The sequence below is a fragment of the Mobula hypostoma genome, chromosome X1, assembly GCF_963921235.1.
Source record: "Mobula hypostoma chromosome X1, sMobHyp1.1, whole genome shotgun sequence".
Classification (NCBI taxonomy): domain Eukaryota; kingdom Metazoa; phylum Chordata; class Chondrichthyes; order Myliobatiformes; family Myliobatidae; genus Mobula; species Mobula hypostoma.
In genome coordinates, this window is record NC_086128.1 from 9231527 (window position 1) to 9252085 (window position 20559).

General features: G+C 42.1%; 1 protein-coding gene across 3 annotated transcripts in view; it reads right to left on the bottom strand.

Moving 5' to 3' along the window:
• Positions 1-20559, bottom strand: part of LOC134340609 (solute carrier family 15 member 1-like) — a 168597-nt gene that overhangs the window by 107075 nt on the left and 40963 nt on the right. For 2 of the 3 annotated variants that reach the window (XM_063038048.1, XM_063038049.1), the window contains one exon: positions 1292-1379. In XM_063038048.1, the coding sequence (XP_062894118.1) occupies positions 1292-1379 (88 nt within the window). Of the gene's footprint in view, positions 1-1291; positions 1380-12825; positions 12893-20559 lie in introns of those variants that run through there. The other variant, XM_063038050.1, reaches the window with a different exon arrangement.

Here is a 20559-nt window from a genome sequence, read left to right on the forward strand (position 1 = left end):
GCCACATACCTGTACATCACCTCAATAAAGTCTAATTCACAATTCTTGAATGCAGGCCAACCAACATAAATTTTTAAAATCCCAACAGAATGAGAATCCTGGCAACAACTTGAGAAAAAAAGTTGTTTTATTCACACACACACAAATATAGCCCAGCTATAATTGGACTGCACGTTAATAGTCTTATACGCTGTTCACAACACCACCTATCTCTGCATCATCTGCGTGTGCTGTCTGTGAAAAGAGTTAATATTCAGGATAGAGAGAGAACATAAATCAGTTTTCATTTGTAGAGAATAGTTAGGATACAGGGTATAATTTTGATAAGGTGCGGCCAGGGTTGCCATGGTGAGAAGCTCTTGATGACGGATTAATGGAGGAACCACAACAAAAGGAATGTGAATGAGATAAAGTGCAGAGCTGTCAGACATGCTGAGCAGGTCAAGCCACACTAACCGAGAGAGAGAAAGATGGATGATGCACAGCCAAACTAGCCAGGAACACCCAGAAAGGGAAGGGTGAGAGATGGCCCACATGAGGACAAGAGCAGTGTGTAAAATGGCAGCAAGAAAGTGACGGCATTTTCGAGTTCTGTAGGGGAGCAGCACCAATGCAGTCACCAATCTACAGGAAAAAGCATTGTGGGGGTGGGCCAGAGTAGGGCTGAAAAAAAGATTGTTCCGTGTATCCCACAAAAAATCCGGCACAACCTGTAATAGATACAGAGTAGGTTCAGTCTGGAGTCACAGATCAACGAGCAGAGTGAATTGCTAGCTGGATTCAGGACAGGAAGCCAAGTTGGGAGCAAAGTCTGGCAGTGCACAAGGATGGGAAATGGTGTTGCACAAGAATTGGTGCTGGGACTTCCTTTGTTCATTCTTTGGAGTGTGGAATCAAAACATAATTTCTAAATTTTCCCACGATACCCAGAGAGCCAAGATTGAGAAATACATCAATAAACACAACAAATAGGGAAATAATTGGCTATTGAACTTCAAGACAGATGGTTAGAGGCAGTACATTTTGGTAGGAAAAACAGAGTGGTCATATATTACTTGAAAGGCATGTCTAGGTGAGTTAGAGGAGCGGAAACATCTTGGAATACAGATACACCAGGTCCAATTTCTAGGCATTAGTATTTTGAAACTGTTGGCTGAGGTGGCTGCAGGCTTCAGGGTATAAGGAGAAGTCTGACTCTGCAGTCTGTAACATGCGACAGGTCGGAATCAATTGAAATTCTACCTGGCTCCACGTTTAACATGCGACAGGTCGGAATCAATTGAAATTCTACCTGGCTCCACGTTGTCAGTTCCTTCTGAATGGTGATCATCCAAGTTCTCGTACTCAGTCATGGATGTATCAGCAGGCTGTAGCAGGACCTGAATGAGAAGGAAAATGGTTACAGGTTCCATTAAAATGTACAGTTGAATATACAAACATATAAGTACATGTAGACTTTCACAAAATGAAAATTAAAAAAAATACAGATGCTCAAAATATGAAATGGGAGATAACTGTAAGAAGGATGTCGATGGAAAAGTGAAGTAGATAATAGGAAAGGGAACCAGTGACTCCCCTTCTTACTGCACTTTCCCATGCAACTGGAGCGTGTAGCACCTGTCCTTATACCTTGTCCCTTGCACTTCTTCCAATCTCATCTCCCTTTCAGGCAAATGGGGCCAGTGTGGATGGGCAAAAGGATCAGTATGGGTAATGGGGCCCAAAGAGCCTGTTTCCATGCTAACTGATCTATGATGAATGTACAGTGTGTGTAGTCTTGAAACATTAACAGTGGCACGTCCAACAGATGCTGCCTGACCTACTGAGTATTCCTAATGTTTTCTGTTTTTGTTTCATTACAAATACTCTCACACACGCACAAATATAGCCCAGCTATATTTGGACTGCACGTTTATAGTCTTATACACTGTTCACAACACCACCTATCTCTGCATCATCTGCAAAGTTACTAACACAGCTGGCTATATTTTCATCTTGATCACTTATATATATTGCAAACAGTACAGATCACTGTGGAACACCACTAGTCACAAACCTCCAACCAGGGCAAGTCCTATTGACCATTACACTTTGTCTTCTATGGGCACGTCAATTCTGAATCCAAAAACTCATGTCACCAAGGGTCTCATGCATCTTTGTCTTCTGAATGAGCCCTCTATGAGGAACTTTGTCAAAGATCTTACCAAAATCTGCATAGACAACATCCACAACTCAACTGTGCCACGCAACAGTGAGTATAGGAATAGAGTGAGGTAGAGGATAAAGGCCTGGCTGAGGGATTCGAGCAGGGGGCAGGGATTCAGATTTCTGGATCACTGGGATCTCTTTTGGGGCAGGTGTGACCTGTACAAAAAAGATGGGTTGCACTTGAATCTGAGGGGGACCAATATCCTGGCAGGAAGGTTTGCTAAAGCTTTTGGGGAGAGTTTAAACTAGAACTGAACTGAAGAGATGGAGGAAAGGGTTGTTAACTCACAAATAGAGAAAGCTTGGAGACTGTGCGAGAGGGAGGACAGGCAGGTGATAGAGAAGGGTATTGGGAAATGAACCTGGTCAGATGTCAGTTCTCTCAGTGGGAGAGCATTTTGGAGATAGTGATCACAATTCTATCTCCTCTACCATAGCATTGGAGAAGGATAGGAACAGACAAGTTAGGAAAGCGTTTAATTGGAGTAAGGGGAAATATGAAGATATCAGGCGGGAACTTGGAAGCATAAATTGGGAGAAGATGTTCTTATGGAAATGTACAGCAGAAATATGGCAAATGTTCAGGGGATATTTGAGTGGCGTTCTGCATAGGCACTTTCCAATGAGACAGGGAAAGGATGGTAGGGTACAGGAAACGTGGTGCACAAAGGCTGTTGAAAATCTAGTCAAGAAGAAAAGAAAAGCTTACAAAAGGTTTAAAAAACTATGTGATGATAGAGATCTAGAAAATTATAAGACTAGCATGAAGGAGCTTAAGAATGAAATTAGGAGAGCCAGAAGGGGCCATGAGAGAGCCTTGGCAGACAGGATTAAAGAAACTCCCAAGGCATTCAACAAGTATGTGAAGAGCAAGAAGATAAGACATGAGAGAATAGGATCAATCAAGTGTGACAGTGGAAAAGTGTGTATGGAACCGGAGAAGATAGCAGAGGTATTTAATGAATACTTTGCTTCAGTATTCACTATGGAAAAGGATCGTGGCGACAGTAGGGATGACTTACAATGGAGTGAAAAGCTTGATCATGTATATATTAAGAAAGAGGATGTGCTGGAGCTTTTGGAGAGCGTCAAATTGGATAAGTCAATGGGACCAGACGAGATGTACCCCAGGCTACTGTGGGAGGCGAGGGAGGAGATTACTGAGCCTCTGACGATGATCTTTGCATCATCAATGGAGACGGGAGAGGTTCAGGAGGATTGGAGGGTTGTGGATGTTGTTCCCTTATTCAAGAAAGGGAGTAGAGATAGCCCAGGAAATTATAGACCAGTGAGTCTTCTTCAGTGGTTAGTAAGTTGATGAAAAAGATCCTGAGAGGCAGGATTTATGAACATTTGGAGAGGCAATGATATGATTAGGAATAGTTAAAATGGCTTTGTTAAAGGCACGTCGTGCCTAACGAGCCTGATTGAATTTTTTGAGGATGTGACTAAACACATTGATGAAGGTAGAGCAGTAGATGTAGTGTATATGGATTTCAGCAAGGCATTTGATGAGGTACCCCATGCAAGACTTATTGAGAAAGTAAGGAGGCATGGGATCCAAGGGGACCTTGCTTTGTTTATCCAGAATTGGCTTGCCCACAGGAGGCAAAGAGTGGTTGTGGATGGGTCATATTCTGCGTGGAGGTCGGTGACCAGTGATGTGCCTCAGGGATCTGTTCTGGGACCCCTATTCTTTGTGATTTTTATAAATGACCTGAATGAGGAAAGTGGAGGAATGAGTTAGTAAGTTTGCTGATGACACAAGTGTTGTAGGTGTTGTGGATCGTGTGAAGGACTGTCAGAGGTTACAATGGGACATCGATAGGATGCAAAACTGGGCTGAGAAGTGGCAGATGGAGTTCAACCCAGATAAGTGTGAGGTGGTTCATTTTGGTGGGTCAACTATGATGACAGAATATAGTATTAATGGTAAGACTCTTGGCAGTGTGGAGGATCAGAGGGACCTTGGGGTCCGAGTCCATAGGACACTCAAAGCTGCTGTACAGGTTGACTCTATGGTTGAGAAGGCATACGGTGTATTGGCCTTCATCAACTGTGGGATTGAGTTTAAGAGCCGAGAGGTAATGTTGCAGCTATATAGGACCCTGGTCTGACACCACTTAGAGTACTGTGCTCAGTTCTGGTAACCTCACTACAGGAAGGATGTGGAAGCTAGAGAAAGGGTGCAGAGGAGATTTACAAGGAGGTTGCCTGCATTGGGGAGCATGCCTTACGAGAATAGGTTGAATGAACTTGACCTTTTCTCCTTGGAGCGGCGGAGGATGAGAGGTGACCTGATAGAGGTGTATAAGATGATGAGAGGCATTGATCATGTGGATAGTCAGAGGCTTTTTCCCAGGGCTGAAATGGCTAACACGAGAAGTCACAGTTTTAAGGTGCTTGGAAGTGGGTACAGAGGAGATGTCAGGGGTAAGTCTTTTACGCAGAGAGTGGTGAGTACGTGGAATAGGCTGCCAGTGACGGTGGTGGAGGCAGATATGATAGGGTCTTTTAAGAGGAACTCCTGGATAGGTACATGGAGCTCAGAAAAATAGAGGGCTATGGGTAACCCGAGGTAATTTCTAAAGTAAGTACATGTTCAGCACAGCATTGTGGGCCAAAGGGCCTGTATTGTTCTGTAGGTTTTCTATGTTCTATGTTCTATCAACCTTCATCAATTATCTTCATCACCTTCTTTCCCTAGTTATTCCGTTTCTCTTGATGTATATGTCGACTGTCTTAGGATTCTCTTTCATCCTACTTGTGAAGGATGTTTCACGGCCTCTCCTGGCTCTCCTCACTCCATTCTTGAACAGAGGGACCCACAACTGAAACAGCTGCTGAAAATTCAGTCGAACACTCCCGTGCATGGCACCAGGACCTCAAGATCATCGATCGATTTTATTCTTTCAAGGGAGAACAACTACCCTTAGTGGACCATTTGCTGTATTCTGTACTCAAGTCAGTAATGCAAGGATCTATTGGATGATGTGTAGAATCTTTTGCGCATCTCCTCTATTGTGACATAACAACTACTTTACCCCTTGCTCTTTGTCCTGTGAATGCTCGGGTTGGCTCAGATTAACAAAATGTTCATTCCTATACAATCACTAGCACAGCACAAACCACCATTAAACAATTATCAAAGTACACACAGTTAATAGTATGGAAAAATATCCTTTGGATTTTGCCTTAATAAAAAAGCACATTATAATACAATTTTAATGTTTGTATCAAAATGCATCATTCATGATCTCTTGGCCTGTGTATCAATCCCTGTGTCCTTACATATTGACATATAAACAGAAGATTTGGGAACACTCAGCTGGTCAGGCGGCATCTGTGGTAAAAGAAACAGAGTTAATGTTTCAGGCTGAAGACACAAGACTGTGTAGATCATGGAGCATGTCCTTCAGTGAAAAACCATTCTCCACTTCATACAGTGGAGTCTAACACTGAAACAGAAACTGGGTGTTAGTATGGAGTTTAGACACCAGTCCCATATGGTATCTGGATAAACTTGGAAACCTTGAGTATCTTCTTCCAACTGCTCCAGTCCCATGGATCTAGATGCATCTGTGTATCAAGATTGATCAGAGTCCTGGAGACACCAGAGACTGAGGAGGCTGGAATCTGGAGCAACATATAAGATGCTGAGGAACTCAATGGGTCAGGCATTATCTATGGTGGGAAGTGGACCATTGATGTTTTGGGTCAAGACCGTAGATGGTACCTGACCTGGTGAGTTCCTCCAACATCTTGTGTATGCGTGTCATTCAGACACTGTTCAACCCATGCACAACCACCAGCCTAATGGTCAACCATGTCAATCTTCAGGGGGCCCTGTCTTTCTGTGTCAGTTGGAAAGCAGACAGATTCATTGTTAACAACCTGGTTGGTCCCTGACTCTCAGTCAAACTGGCTTCACTTTTTATTCACCATTATTTTTGCAACTAACATACACAACAGTTGAATCTGTTCTTACTTTATTGCCCTCTGATTTTCCTCATTGTTGCTTCTTTCCTGGGGTGTGAGCAACCCAGCATCTTGGAGGAAAGGTTAGTATCAGAACATCAAGACACCGTGGTCAAAATCAACATCCTCCAGAAGGTATAAACCATTCAGTAGTAATATTATGATGGCTGCTATGGTGATGTACAAGGAACATCAAAGAAAGGCAAAACTCCGGAAGCATTAGTCTGCACTTAATTCCAGAAAGGAACTAGTCTTAGCTCACATTCACACCCACACCTACAGGCTTTCTACTGGATCAAGGGCTTGTTGAATGTCTATTACTATTGTCAGATGCTGCAGCTGTGCTTCAGGTGGCTTCAGTTTTAATGCCACCGGCCCGCATACAATGAATTAAGAGGAAAAGGGATGGGTGCAGTAAAAACAGGCAATTCAGAAACAACAGATTTTGCAACAGGAAGGCAGTAGATTGAGACAGAGAGATTCATGATGTTGGCAGAGAAAGGATTATGATGGCTTGCTTATCTTGCTCATTGAACTGAAGTATGCAGGGTTTGGGATACCTTGATTCTGAAGCCGATGTGAGAAAGAGTGAGCAAATTCATGTTCTTTCTATGGATTAATTGTATTCATAGAAACATAGAAACACAGAAAACCTACAGCACAATACAGGCCCTTCGGCCCACAATGCTGTGCCAAACATTTCCTTACTTTAGAAATTACCTAGGGTTACCCATAGCCCTCTATTTTTCTAAGCTCCATCTACCTATCCAGGAGTCTCTAAAAAGACCCTATCGTATCTGCCTCCACCACCATTGCTGGCAGCCCATTCCACACACTTACCACCATCTGCGTAAAAAACCTACCCCTGACATCTCCTCTGTACCTACTTCCAAGCACCTTAAACCTGTGCCCTCTTGTGATAGCCATTTCAGCCCTGGGAAAAAGCCTCTGACTGTCCACACGATCAATGCCTCTCATCATCTTATACACCTCTATCAGGTCACCTCTTATCCTCCGTCGCTCCAAGGAGAAAAAGCCAAGTTCATTCAACCTATTCTCATAAGGCATGCTCCCCAATCCAGGCAACATCCTTATAAGGGTCTCGGCCTGAAACGTCGACTGCGCCTCTTCCTATAGATGCTGCTTGGCCTGCTGCGTTCACCAGCAACTTTGATGTGTGTTGCTTGAATTTCCAGCATCTGCAGAATTCCTGTTGTTAACATCCTTATAAATCTCCTCTGCACCCTTACCTGGGTTGAACTCCATCTGCCACTTCTCAGCCCAGTTTTACATCCTATCAATGTCCCGTTGTAACCTCTGACAGCCCTCCACACTATCCACAACACCCACAACCTTTGTGTCATCAGCAAGTTTACTAACCCATCCCTCCACTTCCTCATCCAGGTCATTCATAAAAATCACGAAGAGTAAAGGTCCCAGAACAGATCCGTGAGGCACTCCACTGGTGACCGACCTCCACGCAGAATATGACCCATCTACAACCACTATTTGCCTTCTGTGGGCAAGCCAATTCTAGATCAACAAAGCAGGGTCCCCTTGGATCCCATACCTCCTTACTTTCTCAATAAGTCTTGCATGGGGTACCTTATCAAATGACTTGCTGAAATCCATGTACACTACATCTACTGCTCTACCTTCATCAACGTGTTTAGTCAGATCCTCAAAAAATTCAATCAGGCTCGTAAGGCTCGACCTGCCTTTAACAAAGCCATGCTGACTATTCCTAATCATATCATTGCCTCTCCAAATGTTCATAAATCTTGCCTCTCAGGATCTTTTCCATCAACTTACCAACCACTGAAGTAAGACTCACTGGTCTATAATTTCCTGGGCTATCTCTACTCCCTTTCTTTAATAAGGGAACAACATCTACAACCCTCCAATCCTTCAGAACCTCCCCCATCCCCATTGATGATGCAAAGATCATTGTCAGAGGCTCAGTAATCTCCTCCCTCACCTCCCACAGTAGCCTGGGGTACATCTCGTCCAGTCCTGGAGACTTACCCAACTTGCTGCTTTCCAAAAGCTCCAGCACATCCTCTTTCTTAATGTCCATATGCTCAAGCTTTTCAATCCACTGTAAGTCATCCCTACAATTACCAAGATCCTTTTCCATAGTGAATACTGAAGCAAAGTATTCATTAAGTACCTCTGCTATCTCCTCCAGTTCCATACACACTTTTCCACTGTCACACTTGATTGGTCCTATTCTCTCATGTCTTATCCTCTTGCTCTTCACATACTTGTAGAATGTCTTGCTGTTTTCCTTAATCCTGTCTGCCAAGGCCTTCTCATGGCCCTTTCTGGCTCTCCTAATTTTCTTTCTTAAACTCCTTCCAGCTTGCCTTATAATCTGCTAGATCTCTATCATTACCTAGTTTTTTGAACCTTTCGTAAGCTTTTCTTTTCTTCTTGACTAGATTTTCAATAGCCTTTGTACACCATGGTTCCTGTACCCTATCATCCTTTCCCTGTCTCATTGGAACGTACCAATGCAGAACGCCACGCAAATATCCCCTGAACATTTGCCACATTTCTGCTGTACATTTCCCTGAGAACATCTGTTCCCAATTTATGCTTCCAAGTTCCTGCCTGATAGCTTCATATTTCCACTTACTCCAATTAAACGCTTTCCTAACTTGTCTGTTCCTATCCTTCTCCAATGCTATGGTAAAGGAGATAGAATTGTGATCACTTCCTGTGTGAAGTTTGCACCATGGAATTTCAAGAAGAGTTTTGGTGCTATGGTACATTCTTTCTTGAACCTAGACTGCACTGAGATTTGGTTTAAGTGAACCATGAGGATGATATCCCTCTAGTGTTTTAAGGTGCCTATAATGGTAGTCCATGCCCTGGAAATGCAGGTGAGCAAGGATCACCACCACCTGGTAAAAGTTCAAAGTTCACAGTAAATTTATCATCAGAGTACACACATGTAACCATGTACAACACTGAGATTCATTTTCTTGTGGGCATACTTAACAAATCTACAGAATAATAACCATAACAGAATCATTGATAAACCACCCAACTCGGGTTTTCAACCAGAGTGCAGAAGACAACAAACTGTACAAATACAAAAGAAGAAATAATAATAATAAATAAATAAGCAATAAATATTGAGAACATGAGATGAAGAATCCTTGAAAGTGAATCCATTGGTTGTGGAACACACATCAAAGTTGCTGGTGAACGCAGCAGGCCAGGCAACATCTCTAGGAAGAGGTACAGTCGACGTTTCAGGCCGAGACCCTTCGTCAGGACTAACTGAAGGAAGAGCTAGTAAGAGATTTGAAAGTGGGAGGGGGAGGGGGAGATCCAAAATGATAGGAGAAGACAGGAGGGGGAGGGATGGAGCTAAGAGCTGGACAAGTGATTGGCAAAGGGGATATGAGAGGATCATGGGACAGGAGGCCTGGGGAGAAAGACAAGGGGGGGGGGGAAACCCAGAGGATGGGCAAGGGGTATAGTCAGAGGGACAGAGGGAGAAAAAGGAGAGTGAGAGGAAGAATGTGTGTATAAAAATAAATAATGGATGGGGTACGAGGGGGAGGTGGGGCATTAGCAGAAGTTAGAGAAGTCAATGTTCATGCCACCTCCCCCTCGTACCCCATCCGTTATTTATTTTTATACACACATTCTTTCTCTCACTCTCCTTTTTCTCTCTCTGTCCCTCTGACTATACCCCTTGCCCATCCTCTGGGTTTTCTCCCCTTCCCACTTGTCTTTCTCCCTGGGCCTCCTGTCCCATGATCCTCTCGTATCCCTTTTGCCAATCATCTGTCCAGCTCTTGGCTCCATCCCTCTCCCTCCTGTCTTCTCCTATCATTTTGGATCTCCCCCTCCCCCTCCCACTTTCAAATCCCTTACTAACTCTTCCTTCAGTTAGTCCTGACGAAGGGTCTCGGCCTGAAATGTCGACTGTACCTCTTCCTAGAGATGCTGCCTGGCCTGCTGCCTTCACCAGCAACTTCGATGTGTGTTGCTTGAATTTCCAGCATCTGCAGAATTCCTGTTGTTTGTATTGGTTGTGGGATCATTTCAATGATGGGCAAGTGAAGTTGAGTGAAAATCAGTCCTGCCGAAGGGTTTCAGCCCGAAAAGTCGACTGTACACTTTTCCATAGATGCTGAATTCCTCCAGCATTTTGAGTGTGCTGCTTGGACTTCCAGCATCTGCAGATTTTTGCTTGTCCTTGGTTCATTGTGACTGGTCCTTGACCTCAGTGTCATTTTCCTGCACTAACCCTAGATCCCACAACATCCCCAAATCTATAGCTCACTGTTTTGAATGCACTCACAAACTGAACCTTATTGCTCTCCTGGATAGAGAACTCCAAAGATTTACCACTGGGTGAAGATGTTTCTTCCCATCTCTGTCCAGAATAACCGATAGCACCTTGAGGAAACCCATGCGGTCATGGACAGAATGTACAAACTCCTTACAGCTTCTGGTACTGTAAAGCATTGCGCTAACCACTAACCACTATGCTACCATGCCGCCCCCCCAAAATGATCTTCAGGCATTACATACTGTAGTTCATGAATGCTCTGATATAACTGACATATGAAGAATGGTCATATGTATAAAAAATCAATTGAATGCAAAGAACAGTGACAGCAAAATATAAGTTTATTTGGTCACAGTATGTGTAAAAGTGTTAAATTGCAGAATTGAACTGTATGGTCTAGATTTCTGATCAAAGCTGTTTATAGCAAACTGGTTCGACTTCATTTAATCTAATTTACGGTTCAGATGTAAACACACCTCTTGATTAGAAACATGAAAGGATACACCAATTTACCACACCTATTTTTTTTCAATCCTACAATTAAGGATTTCAATGACATATATTGAAGGTATTCATCTAGCAGTTTTTCCAGGAGTAGCCAAGCACCATTAGGAGAACAATTTAATAAAAAGTGACATAGTATCAGGTACTTAGTGATCGAGAGCCGCGGTTTACACTGATCCACCAATGCAATTATAACACACTCTCAGACTACATGGAAATCCATGATTAAGTTTTTGCTATAACCTGTACTCATACAGTCCCTTCCATGATCTTCAGACATAAAAAACACTTCCTAGCTAAGTAAGTACCTTCAGAAGTGTAATCACAGTTGTAATTTAGGCAAATAGATACAAGTCTGCCCTCACAAGATCCCTCAGTCAGCAATCGCATAAATGGTCACCAATTTTTAGGTGTGATCAAAGAATAAGTACCCCCCCCCCATTCCTCTTTAAAGAGTGTCTATGTGTGATTGGCATATTAAATTGCTACTATCTTAAAACCTTCAGTCATATCCTCCTTCCATCTTCTAGCCTCATGAAAATACAAGCCAGATTTATGTAATCTGTGACGTGAATCCACTGCAGCGGTATTTCACAAGGAGACATAAACTTAAAATTAGAGTTGATCATTCAGGACTGTAATCAGGAAGCATTTTCCACAAAAAGAACAGCAATAATCTGGAAGGTGGTCCACCAGATCACCATGGGAATATGCGAGATGGAAGTAGGAGCAGGCTCTCTGACTGACCAGGTTCTCCTCCATTCAATAGCATCTGCAATCCAATGTCATAAACCTACCAACCGCAGATATAAATATTATCAATAAATAAGCATCCATGACCCTCTAATAAGGAATTCCAAAGATTCGTAACCACCTAATTACAGAAATGTCTCCTCAACTCATTTCGAGTTGGTCAACCCCTTATCCTCAGTTTATTCCCTGTTTCTTGGCTCTCCAACAAGTGGAAAAAGCCTCTTAGCATCTGCCTATTGGGATTTTATTTATTTCAAGACTGGCTCTCCTTTTTCTAAACTCAAGTGAAAATAAGTCCAAATCCATCAGCATCAGATAACCCCCTCATATCCTTGGTTCCAATGATAGACAATATCCATGGAACAGTGTACCAGTGAGAAGCAGAATGCAGGGAACCCAAACCCTTTTTGAGGGGTGGTACCTGTAAAATTGGCCTCCAGTGAAATACATTGCCTTAGAGACCCAAACTACAAAAAGGAGCAATGCCCACAAAACCAGACCCCAATGTCTAACAGCAAACATAGAACTAGTTGAGAGCTAACAACCAGAACATAGACATCGACATGAGACAGTACCATGGAATATGAACCCCAGTGAGCCATGGTGTTCATCCAACTGACCTCAGTGAAAGGTATTGAATGCAGAACCTGATCCCCAAGAAGGGTTAATCCTGAACCCAGGAAGAGAGCTTTTAAAAAGTTAAAAGTTAAAGTAAATATACTACCCATAGCAATGGTGGAAGAAGATTGATTAGTATTTCCCAATTAATTATATCCTTGAAATTTTTTTTCCTGGTGAAGATGGGTAAATTGCAATGAAGAAAGACTAACTGGGGATTTCTATCTAAGAGGTGGTACAATTGTGAGCTGAAAGGCTCCTGCTATTTTGTAGTATTCTATTATGAATTCAAATCCTATTATTTTGTCAAAGACATTCAATCTCTGAGGCAAGAAGCAGCAACTTGGATGGTGCCTACTGCCTCCTCATATATACACCAACGGACCAGCAGCAAGCAGACAGAATCTGGCAGCTCAGAAATTTAACTTTGATAAATATACTTAATTACTTACATTGACTTCAAACTTAGAAATCTAGAAATACTGATCCGTCCGTGTTCCTTCACTATTTGCTCTAAACCAGTTTTGATTCTTCTTCCAGTTTCACAGCACAGGCAGGTCATACTTTCTACATCCAATCAGGTTTAGAAATAAAACTGGGCAGGGAACAGCTGCACATACAGGTAGCTGCACCGTCCCACTCTACATAAATCTCAGTAGTCAGTAATCAGTAATCATATACGGAAGACAACCCGCCCACATAACATAATCTGTCAAAGAGTGGAAACACCAATATCTGACATAAGTAGACATAGTCAAAAGATTGGGGGTTTTCATTTCAAACTGAGGCATGTAGGAACTTCTTTTTTAAATACCTCAAAGATTATTCAGCAGATTTAAAGAGGAGACAAATATTTTTGTAAAAAAGTGAGGAATTCAAGGATCTGTGGAACTAGCATATTAGAGGAGTTGAGAGTTGAGAAAGATCAACCATGATGATATTGAATGGTAGGGGAGGTTTGTGAGGCCAATTGACCTAATGCCACTTCTATTATTTTTATGTTTTTATGTTCCCCACCCTGACATGCCCCACTTCACTCCACACACCCACCAGCCATCTGTCCCTCAAGGTCCCAGCTCACCAAATGCACAGCCACACCAAGTCCCTGTGCATCTTAACTCACCCTACAGACACCAACCTGTAGGGTCCAAGACATCTTCAAGGAGCGGTGAAAGGCAACGTCCATCACTAAGTACCCCCACCACCCAGACATGCCTTGTTCTCATTGGAAAGGAGGTAAGAAACCTGAAGACACACACTCAATGATTCAGGAAAGCTTTTTCCCTCTGCCATATGATTCCTAAATGGACATTGAACCCATGAACACTATCTCAGTACTTTTCTTAATATACAGTATACTACTTCTGTTTTGCACTATCTTAATCTATTTAATATACACATATATATTTACTGTAATTGATTTACTTATTTATTTTTTACTTTCTATATGATCATATATCACATTGTACTGCTGCTGCTAAGTTAACACATTTCACAACACATGCCAATGATAATAAATCTGATTCTGATTCTAATTCTCAACTTGTCCTGGACTATTGCAGCTCACCTCACACACAGCAGCCATCACTGGCTTGCCCTAGTTAACCCCTAAACCACCAGCAGTCACTCATTGCAGTCATAGTTTTACAGCACACAAAAAGGCCCTTCCATCTTCCATATCCATGTCAACCTTTTATTACCCAACCACACGAATCCCTCATACCAGCACTTGATCCATAGCCTTCTATATCTTGGTGAACAAACCTGTGGGATTATTGACTTTCCTTGGCATTCAGATCTCAGCCACAACACTGAACTCCTCATGTGTGAAGCCAACTTTTGATTAACACTTCTACTTGAGGTGATTTACTATCAGTGTCTTTTCCCTCATCAGCACAATGATAAGGACTGAGAATAAGGGGCCAATTTTGCTCTTGTAACAATCCAGTCCCTGGACTATGAAACTCCAGAAAACGTGGCAGAGGCATGTAACACCACAACTCCACTCAGTCACACATCAGCCATCGTATTGGTATTGGTATTAGTATATTATTGTCACATGCGCCAAGATACAGTGAAAAGCTTGTCTTGCATACTGTTCATACAGATCAGATCATTACACAGTGAATTGAGCTGGAATACGGTAAAACAATAACAACGCAGAATAAAGTGTAAAAGCTACAGAACAAGTGCAGTGCAGGTAAATGATAAACTGCAAGATCATAACAAGGTAGATTATGAGGATAAGAGTCCATTTATTGTACAAGAGGTCCGTCCGACAGTCTGAAGCTGTCCTTGAGCTTGGTGGTACGGTGGATTCCATTTAATTGCACCATCGGTTAATCAGAGCAGCCACTTATTTGGGACAGCTCTTAAAGAACTAATCGAGAAAATAGCCGAGATTCCATTTGTTTATTTGGAACACAATGCTACTTATTTGAGACAGGAGACTGTTGCCGAACAGTTTCTAATTAGCGTCAGTCATGTGCACCTGTGTGGCCGTTAGACACTACACCGTGCTTCAAGTGAACAGTTTTTAAATAGCATCAGTTGCATGTGTTTGTGTTCAAGAAGTAGTGAATTTTGTCACCGATAGTTGGCAAGAAATAAACAGTAAGACAATTCAAATCTGTTTTGCTCACTACGGTTTCAAGCTTCCGGACTTGGAGACGCCAGAAATGGCTGGAAGTGAAAATGAAACAATTTCATTACTTCAACAAGTTCGGACCTATGAAGAACTTGAAGGTATTGACAATCAACTTGAAAGTTACAATGAAACTGAAGATTTGGAGGATGCAATAATCGAAAGCATTGTATGAAAGCAGCCATTATCTCCACTAGGTATCTACACTGATTTTATTCATTTACAGTCAACCAAAAGAACAAAGCTGCATACACTGGATTAATTCCTCCGTCAATAACTATTAGGAACAAATACACGGTATTATAATACTGTATTAGTATTGATACTGTTCTAATTTGTTCTGTATTTCATTTAAATATATAATTTCTTACTCAGTTAAATGGTAGTTTGCCTTTTTTATAACTTTTACTATTTTCATGAAACTTTGGTTAATTGGGGCAGCCACTTAATTGGGCCAAAATGTACTCGTCCCAATGTGTTCCAATTAACCAGAATCCACTATGTATGCTTTCAGTCCTTTGTATTTTCTGTCCAGTGAGAGAGGGGAGAAGAGAGAGTGTTTGGAGTGGGTGAGGTCTTTGATTATGGTGGCTGCTTTACTGAGGCAGCAAGAAGTGTAGACAGAGTCAATAGAGGGAAGGCCAGTTCCTGTGATGTGCTGAGCTGTATCCACAACTCTGCAGTTTCTTGTGAGCACATGCACAACAGTTGCTATACCAAACTGTTATGCATCCAGACGGAATGCTTTCTATGGTTCAGTAGTAACATAACATTCTTGTCTCTGAGTCAGGCCATGGAATTTCACCACAGTAACAAGCACATAACTTTGGCACCAACTGGCAGTGTTGCCATGCGGATGATGTGGTAACAGAAGGTTTGATCTGCCTTCTCAAATAGATTTAATGAATCCATCTGATCCTATGCAATCCCATAGGATGAAAACAATCTCTGCATCCTGGCTGTTACTTAATGCTCATACGCCAACCATCAGTAATTTGATGATTACTTCATGCTGGTATGTATCCATGTGGAGATGATGCTGATGACTAAACTTCAAGAACTTTTAATTCTCTTGGGAAGTCTTGAGTATATTATACTGTTAGCCAGTAGAGAGATCTATAACTAGAAGATATAAAGATGGGAATCATTGCTATAATCAAGGGCCAGTCTTCAACTACTTCTATTGAATAGATTTATACCTACATGCAGTCTGAAATCATAAAGTACAGCAAAGACCACTCTGTATGTGGAAGAGCAGCAGTACTGTTACATAATAGACAGCCATTTGACCCTATATTTCTGTAACAATTGGTTTCCCAATGTGCACATGTATAGTATATAGATATACACCTCTTTTATAGCAAGCCTACAATTCTTTTCCTACATTGCTCACAACAATGACCTAGAGATTGATCAGTAACTTCTGGAGACAAGGATAACCTTGGGGAGTTGGCAACCCTACAAGTGAAATAATCTTGCTCTTCTTCAGCATTCACTCAGAACTGAAGATGGCTTATTTGTTTTCACCATGCCTTTGTGGGTTCTGACTGGCTAATGAATCCGGTAAAGGATCTGCATACTCTTTTACAGGACGCTGAAGGGAGGCCGCTTGGTAGTTACTGGTGTTGTGTATTCCTTCTGCTCCTTACATCAGTTTTCTGCATGCTTCCAATGCATGGACTCCAGGTTCTCAATCTTTTCCCAAATGCTCTTCTACATTCATGGGCCAGAGACTCCCACCAGTTATTGGAGAAGCTGCAACTTTCTTAAGGAGGCTTTAAGCACATCCTTGAACCATTTCCTCCAGCTGCACCCCGATAATCCCTTCTCATGACAGATCTCAGAATAGCATCTATTTCAGGAGTCTGATATCAGGCATCTGAATGCAGCAGTCTGAGTGTAATTAGGGCCACAATGCTGGAACGTTGGCCTGGCAGAAGACACTGATATTGGTTTGGATGTCCCTCCTGTAAGCTTTGAGAATTTTGCAGAGGCAGCATTAGAGATATGATTCCACAATATTAGGTGTCTACTATTGGTAGTCCAGGTCCCAGCAGACCATGAGCTTTGTGCCAGCTCTCAAATACTAAAATAGTGGACAGCAGCTGACACACAAATGTAACAAATTCTCAGCCTTTAATTTCTCATTCATGTTCTGATAAATACCTCCCAACTATTGTTGGATCACTCAGTCATAAAGTGTTCTGATCTGCTCCACTTTAGCAAAAACGGGTCAAAAATATTGGTAAAAGCAATATAGATCTGTGGTCAGATAGCGATAGTTATCTGAGATGGGCCTTCTGTTTCTATGTATTTTGTGATTTAATGATTAGCGTTCAGACACCAGGTTATTTGTTACTTGTGCACCTTGGATTAGGGAAGCAGTACATGCCTGCCCTCTAGAGGACTACATGAGTAAATGCACAGGAATAAATGTCACACATCAGGAAAGTGGATGTAAGTTATATGTTGTTTCCAGCTAAAAAAAAAGCTAGATGAAGATGAAGAAGCACAGTTGGAATGTCATAGTCTCACTAATTTCACATCAGTAGAGAAAGGATACTTGGGAAATTAGTAGGAGTAATTATTTGAATAGGGAAGGATATGGTGTTATAAATTTATCAAAAGCAAATTTATTTTTATTCACTTTCCAAATCTAGGCATAGTTGGAGAGGCCAGCACTCACTAGTCAGTTGTCAAGAGAAAACACAGTGATATAGGAGATTTCCCAGTCGCAGGAATAGGCTGGATGGAACAGAGGGAACTAGAAATTCTGTCATGCAGCTCCCAAACAAGGTGCAATGTTGCACCCCTTTCTGAGATTCCGAGCATCCATTGGGAAATTTAACATCCAAATTTGCACTGGGACTCTTTTTCCCTGCTGAAAAACTCCCAGAAATGATGTCAACAATTGCCTAATGCTCCAAATTCACCTCCAGTATATTTTTCAAGCCCAGAGGTCTGAAAAATGGCAGTTTTTATTGGCTCTCGAAATTGCCAGCTTTTAAAAATTGGCATTGTCCTGAAATAATGGGCCACCTATTTTTTTTATCTTTAATAAGATGTGGACTACCCTGACCTCAAGTACAGCATCTACTTCTACTTACAATGACCCAGAAGGAATCTCAGGAGAGGCAGTATCATTAGTCTCACCACACACCACCCCCCATCTCCCTGTACCCCTGCAGTTATTCTCTCTCACATGCCCAACAACAGCCCTTTCAACTTTTTTATTAAAGTTAATAAAATAATACAGTAGCCAGCTAATTCACCAGCATATAGTGTTTGGAAGTAAACCAAATCCATGTGGTCATAGAAAAAAGGTGCAAACTCCATGTAGAGTGTGCCCAAGGTCACATAAAGAAGCATAAGAGAGTAACACAAAGTAAGTCACCACTCTGCCACCCTCTCATGTGACTGGATTGCTTTTCCCATAGAAGTCAAGTTTAGGGTCACTGTTTGCTTCTTAGTTTGGTATGATCTTCATCACACCTCACTTCACTGCTTCACTGATGCATTAGGGAGGTCACCAAGGTCAATAAGAGAAGGTCATTGTTTTCCCTCGACTCCTGACCAACACAGTAGCTTCCCAGGAGAGGTGAGAAACTCAGGGTGAATAAATCTGAGAAACTCCTCTTCAGTGCAGACTGGGCACATAAATGTGCCAGTATTGCAGGCTTCCCCAAAGCGCTGGTGCTCACAAACTGCAATCATGTAGTATTACTTCTTGAAGAGACTTCCCTGACACACCCTTGTGGGTATTGTTCTTCACCAGTCTTCCAAAGTCCCTCTTACTCCTGTATAGCACATCAGTCACCTCTATCCCCCACCCACGCACCACACCAATTATTCAAGCAACCATTCATTAAGTAGTAATCCTCCCCAGTAGCCCGAAGAGTACATCTTGTACATCTCTGACCAATTTGGCTATCAAGTCTCAGTTACTTAGCTACACACTGGCAGCAAGGAGACTTGGAACAGATACAAGGCAGCATTAAAACAGGGAAACTCAATAACATTGTGTGAACCTTGCTGTTGAAGATTGCTAAATTAATGCTAAATTATTAACTCTGATTACCGCCATTGTCTATAAGGAGTTTGTCCATTCTCCCCGTGACCATGTGGGTTTCCTCCAGGTGCTCCAGTTTTCTCCCACAGTCCAAAGACATACCGGTTGGTAGGTTAATTGGTCATTGTAAATTGTCCCATGACTAGGCTAGGATTAAATTGGGGAATTGCTGGATAGCCTGGCTTGAATGCCCAAGAGGGCCTATTCTGCGCGTATCTCAATAAATAAATAAATTCTCTCTCCACAACTGTTACCTACCATGTTGGTTTTGTGTCAGGTTTCAAGCATCTGCAGCATTTTGCTTTGAAGGTGTTACCAGATATTCATATAGTCCTTCTATGGGTATGGATATCCATCCAACTCTAATCCTAGGAATGTACATCTCGCACAATCTCTCATCCTACACAGTCAGGGAAGCTCACCAATGCCTCTACCTTCTGAGGAGGCTGAAGAGAGCTAGACATGCACATCTATACTTATGTCCCTTGACTTCTGACTAATCCTGACCAAGCAGAGGTGAGCAACTCAAGGTGCCCAGTAGAGAGCATCCTAACAAGCTGCATTACACCGCGGTACAGAAACTGCACTACGATGGACAGGAAGGCTCTGCAATGGGTAGTCGAAACTTCCCAACATTGGCAGCAGCCTACCCACCATCAAGGATACATATACGGAAAGGTGTCGGGAAAAGGCCAATAACATCATGAAGGATCCCACCCACCCACCCTGGTCATGGACTGTTTGTCCCACTCCTATCAGACAGGAGGCTACATAGCATCCACACCACGACCACCAGACTCAGAAACTGTTACTATCCCCAAGCAGTAAGGCTGCTCAACCCACCCCCCCCCCACCCCACCATGCTCCCCGCCACCACTACTTTATCATTTCCTGTCAGGGTCACCTTATGTACAGACACTCCTGTGCCCACTGTCACTTTATGGACATACAATCAATTTAGGTATATAAGCTATCTTATGTATTTATATTTATTGTGTTCTTTATCTTCTTATGTTTTTCTTTGTATTGCATCAGATACAGGGTAACAATTATTTTGTTCTTCCTTACACTTGTGTTTTGGACATGACATTAAACAATCTTGAATCTTAATACAAGCTTGAGAACCATGAATCATTCAAAGCATCTGGTTAATATTCTTTATTTAATCAAGCAAATGAGAAATCAAAACACAAAATCTTCATGCACTGTAAATGACCTACATATATCAAACTTACTCACATACCAGGGACTCCTTCAGGTGCAATACCCCAAGAACTCTAGTACGTTGCTTCATAGACATGCTTAATTAGAATAGACAGAAGTGAATCTCACATACAACTATATTCTGTAAAACGCTGTTAGGCTGTACACTCATGTTATGATGAGTTTAGTTACAACCATTTGTTATCCATTTTGTTGCTTATTCCACTGTGGACTTTCCAAATACGAAACTTTATTAGTTTCCTAAGTATT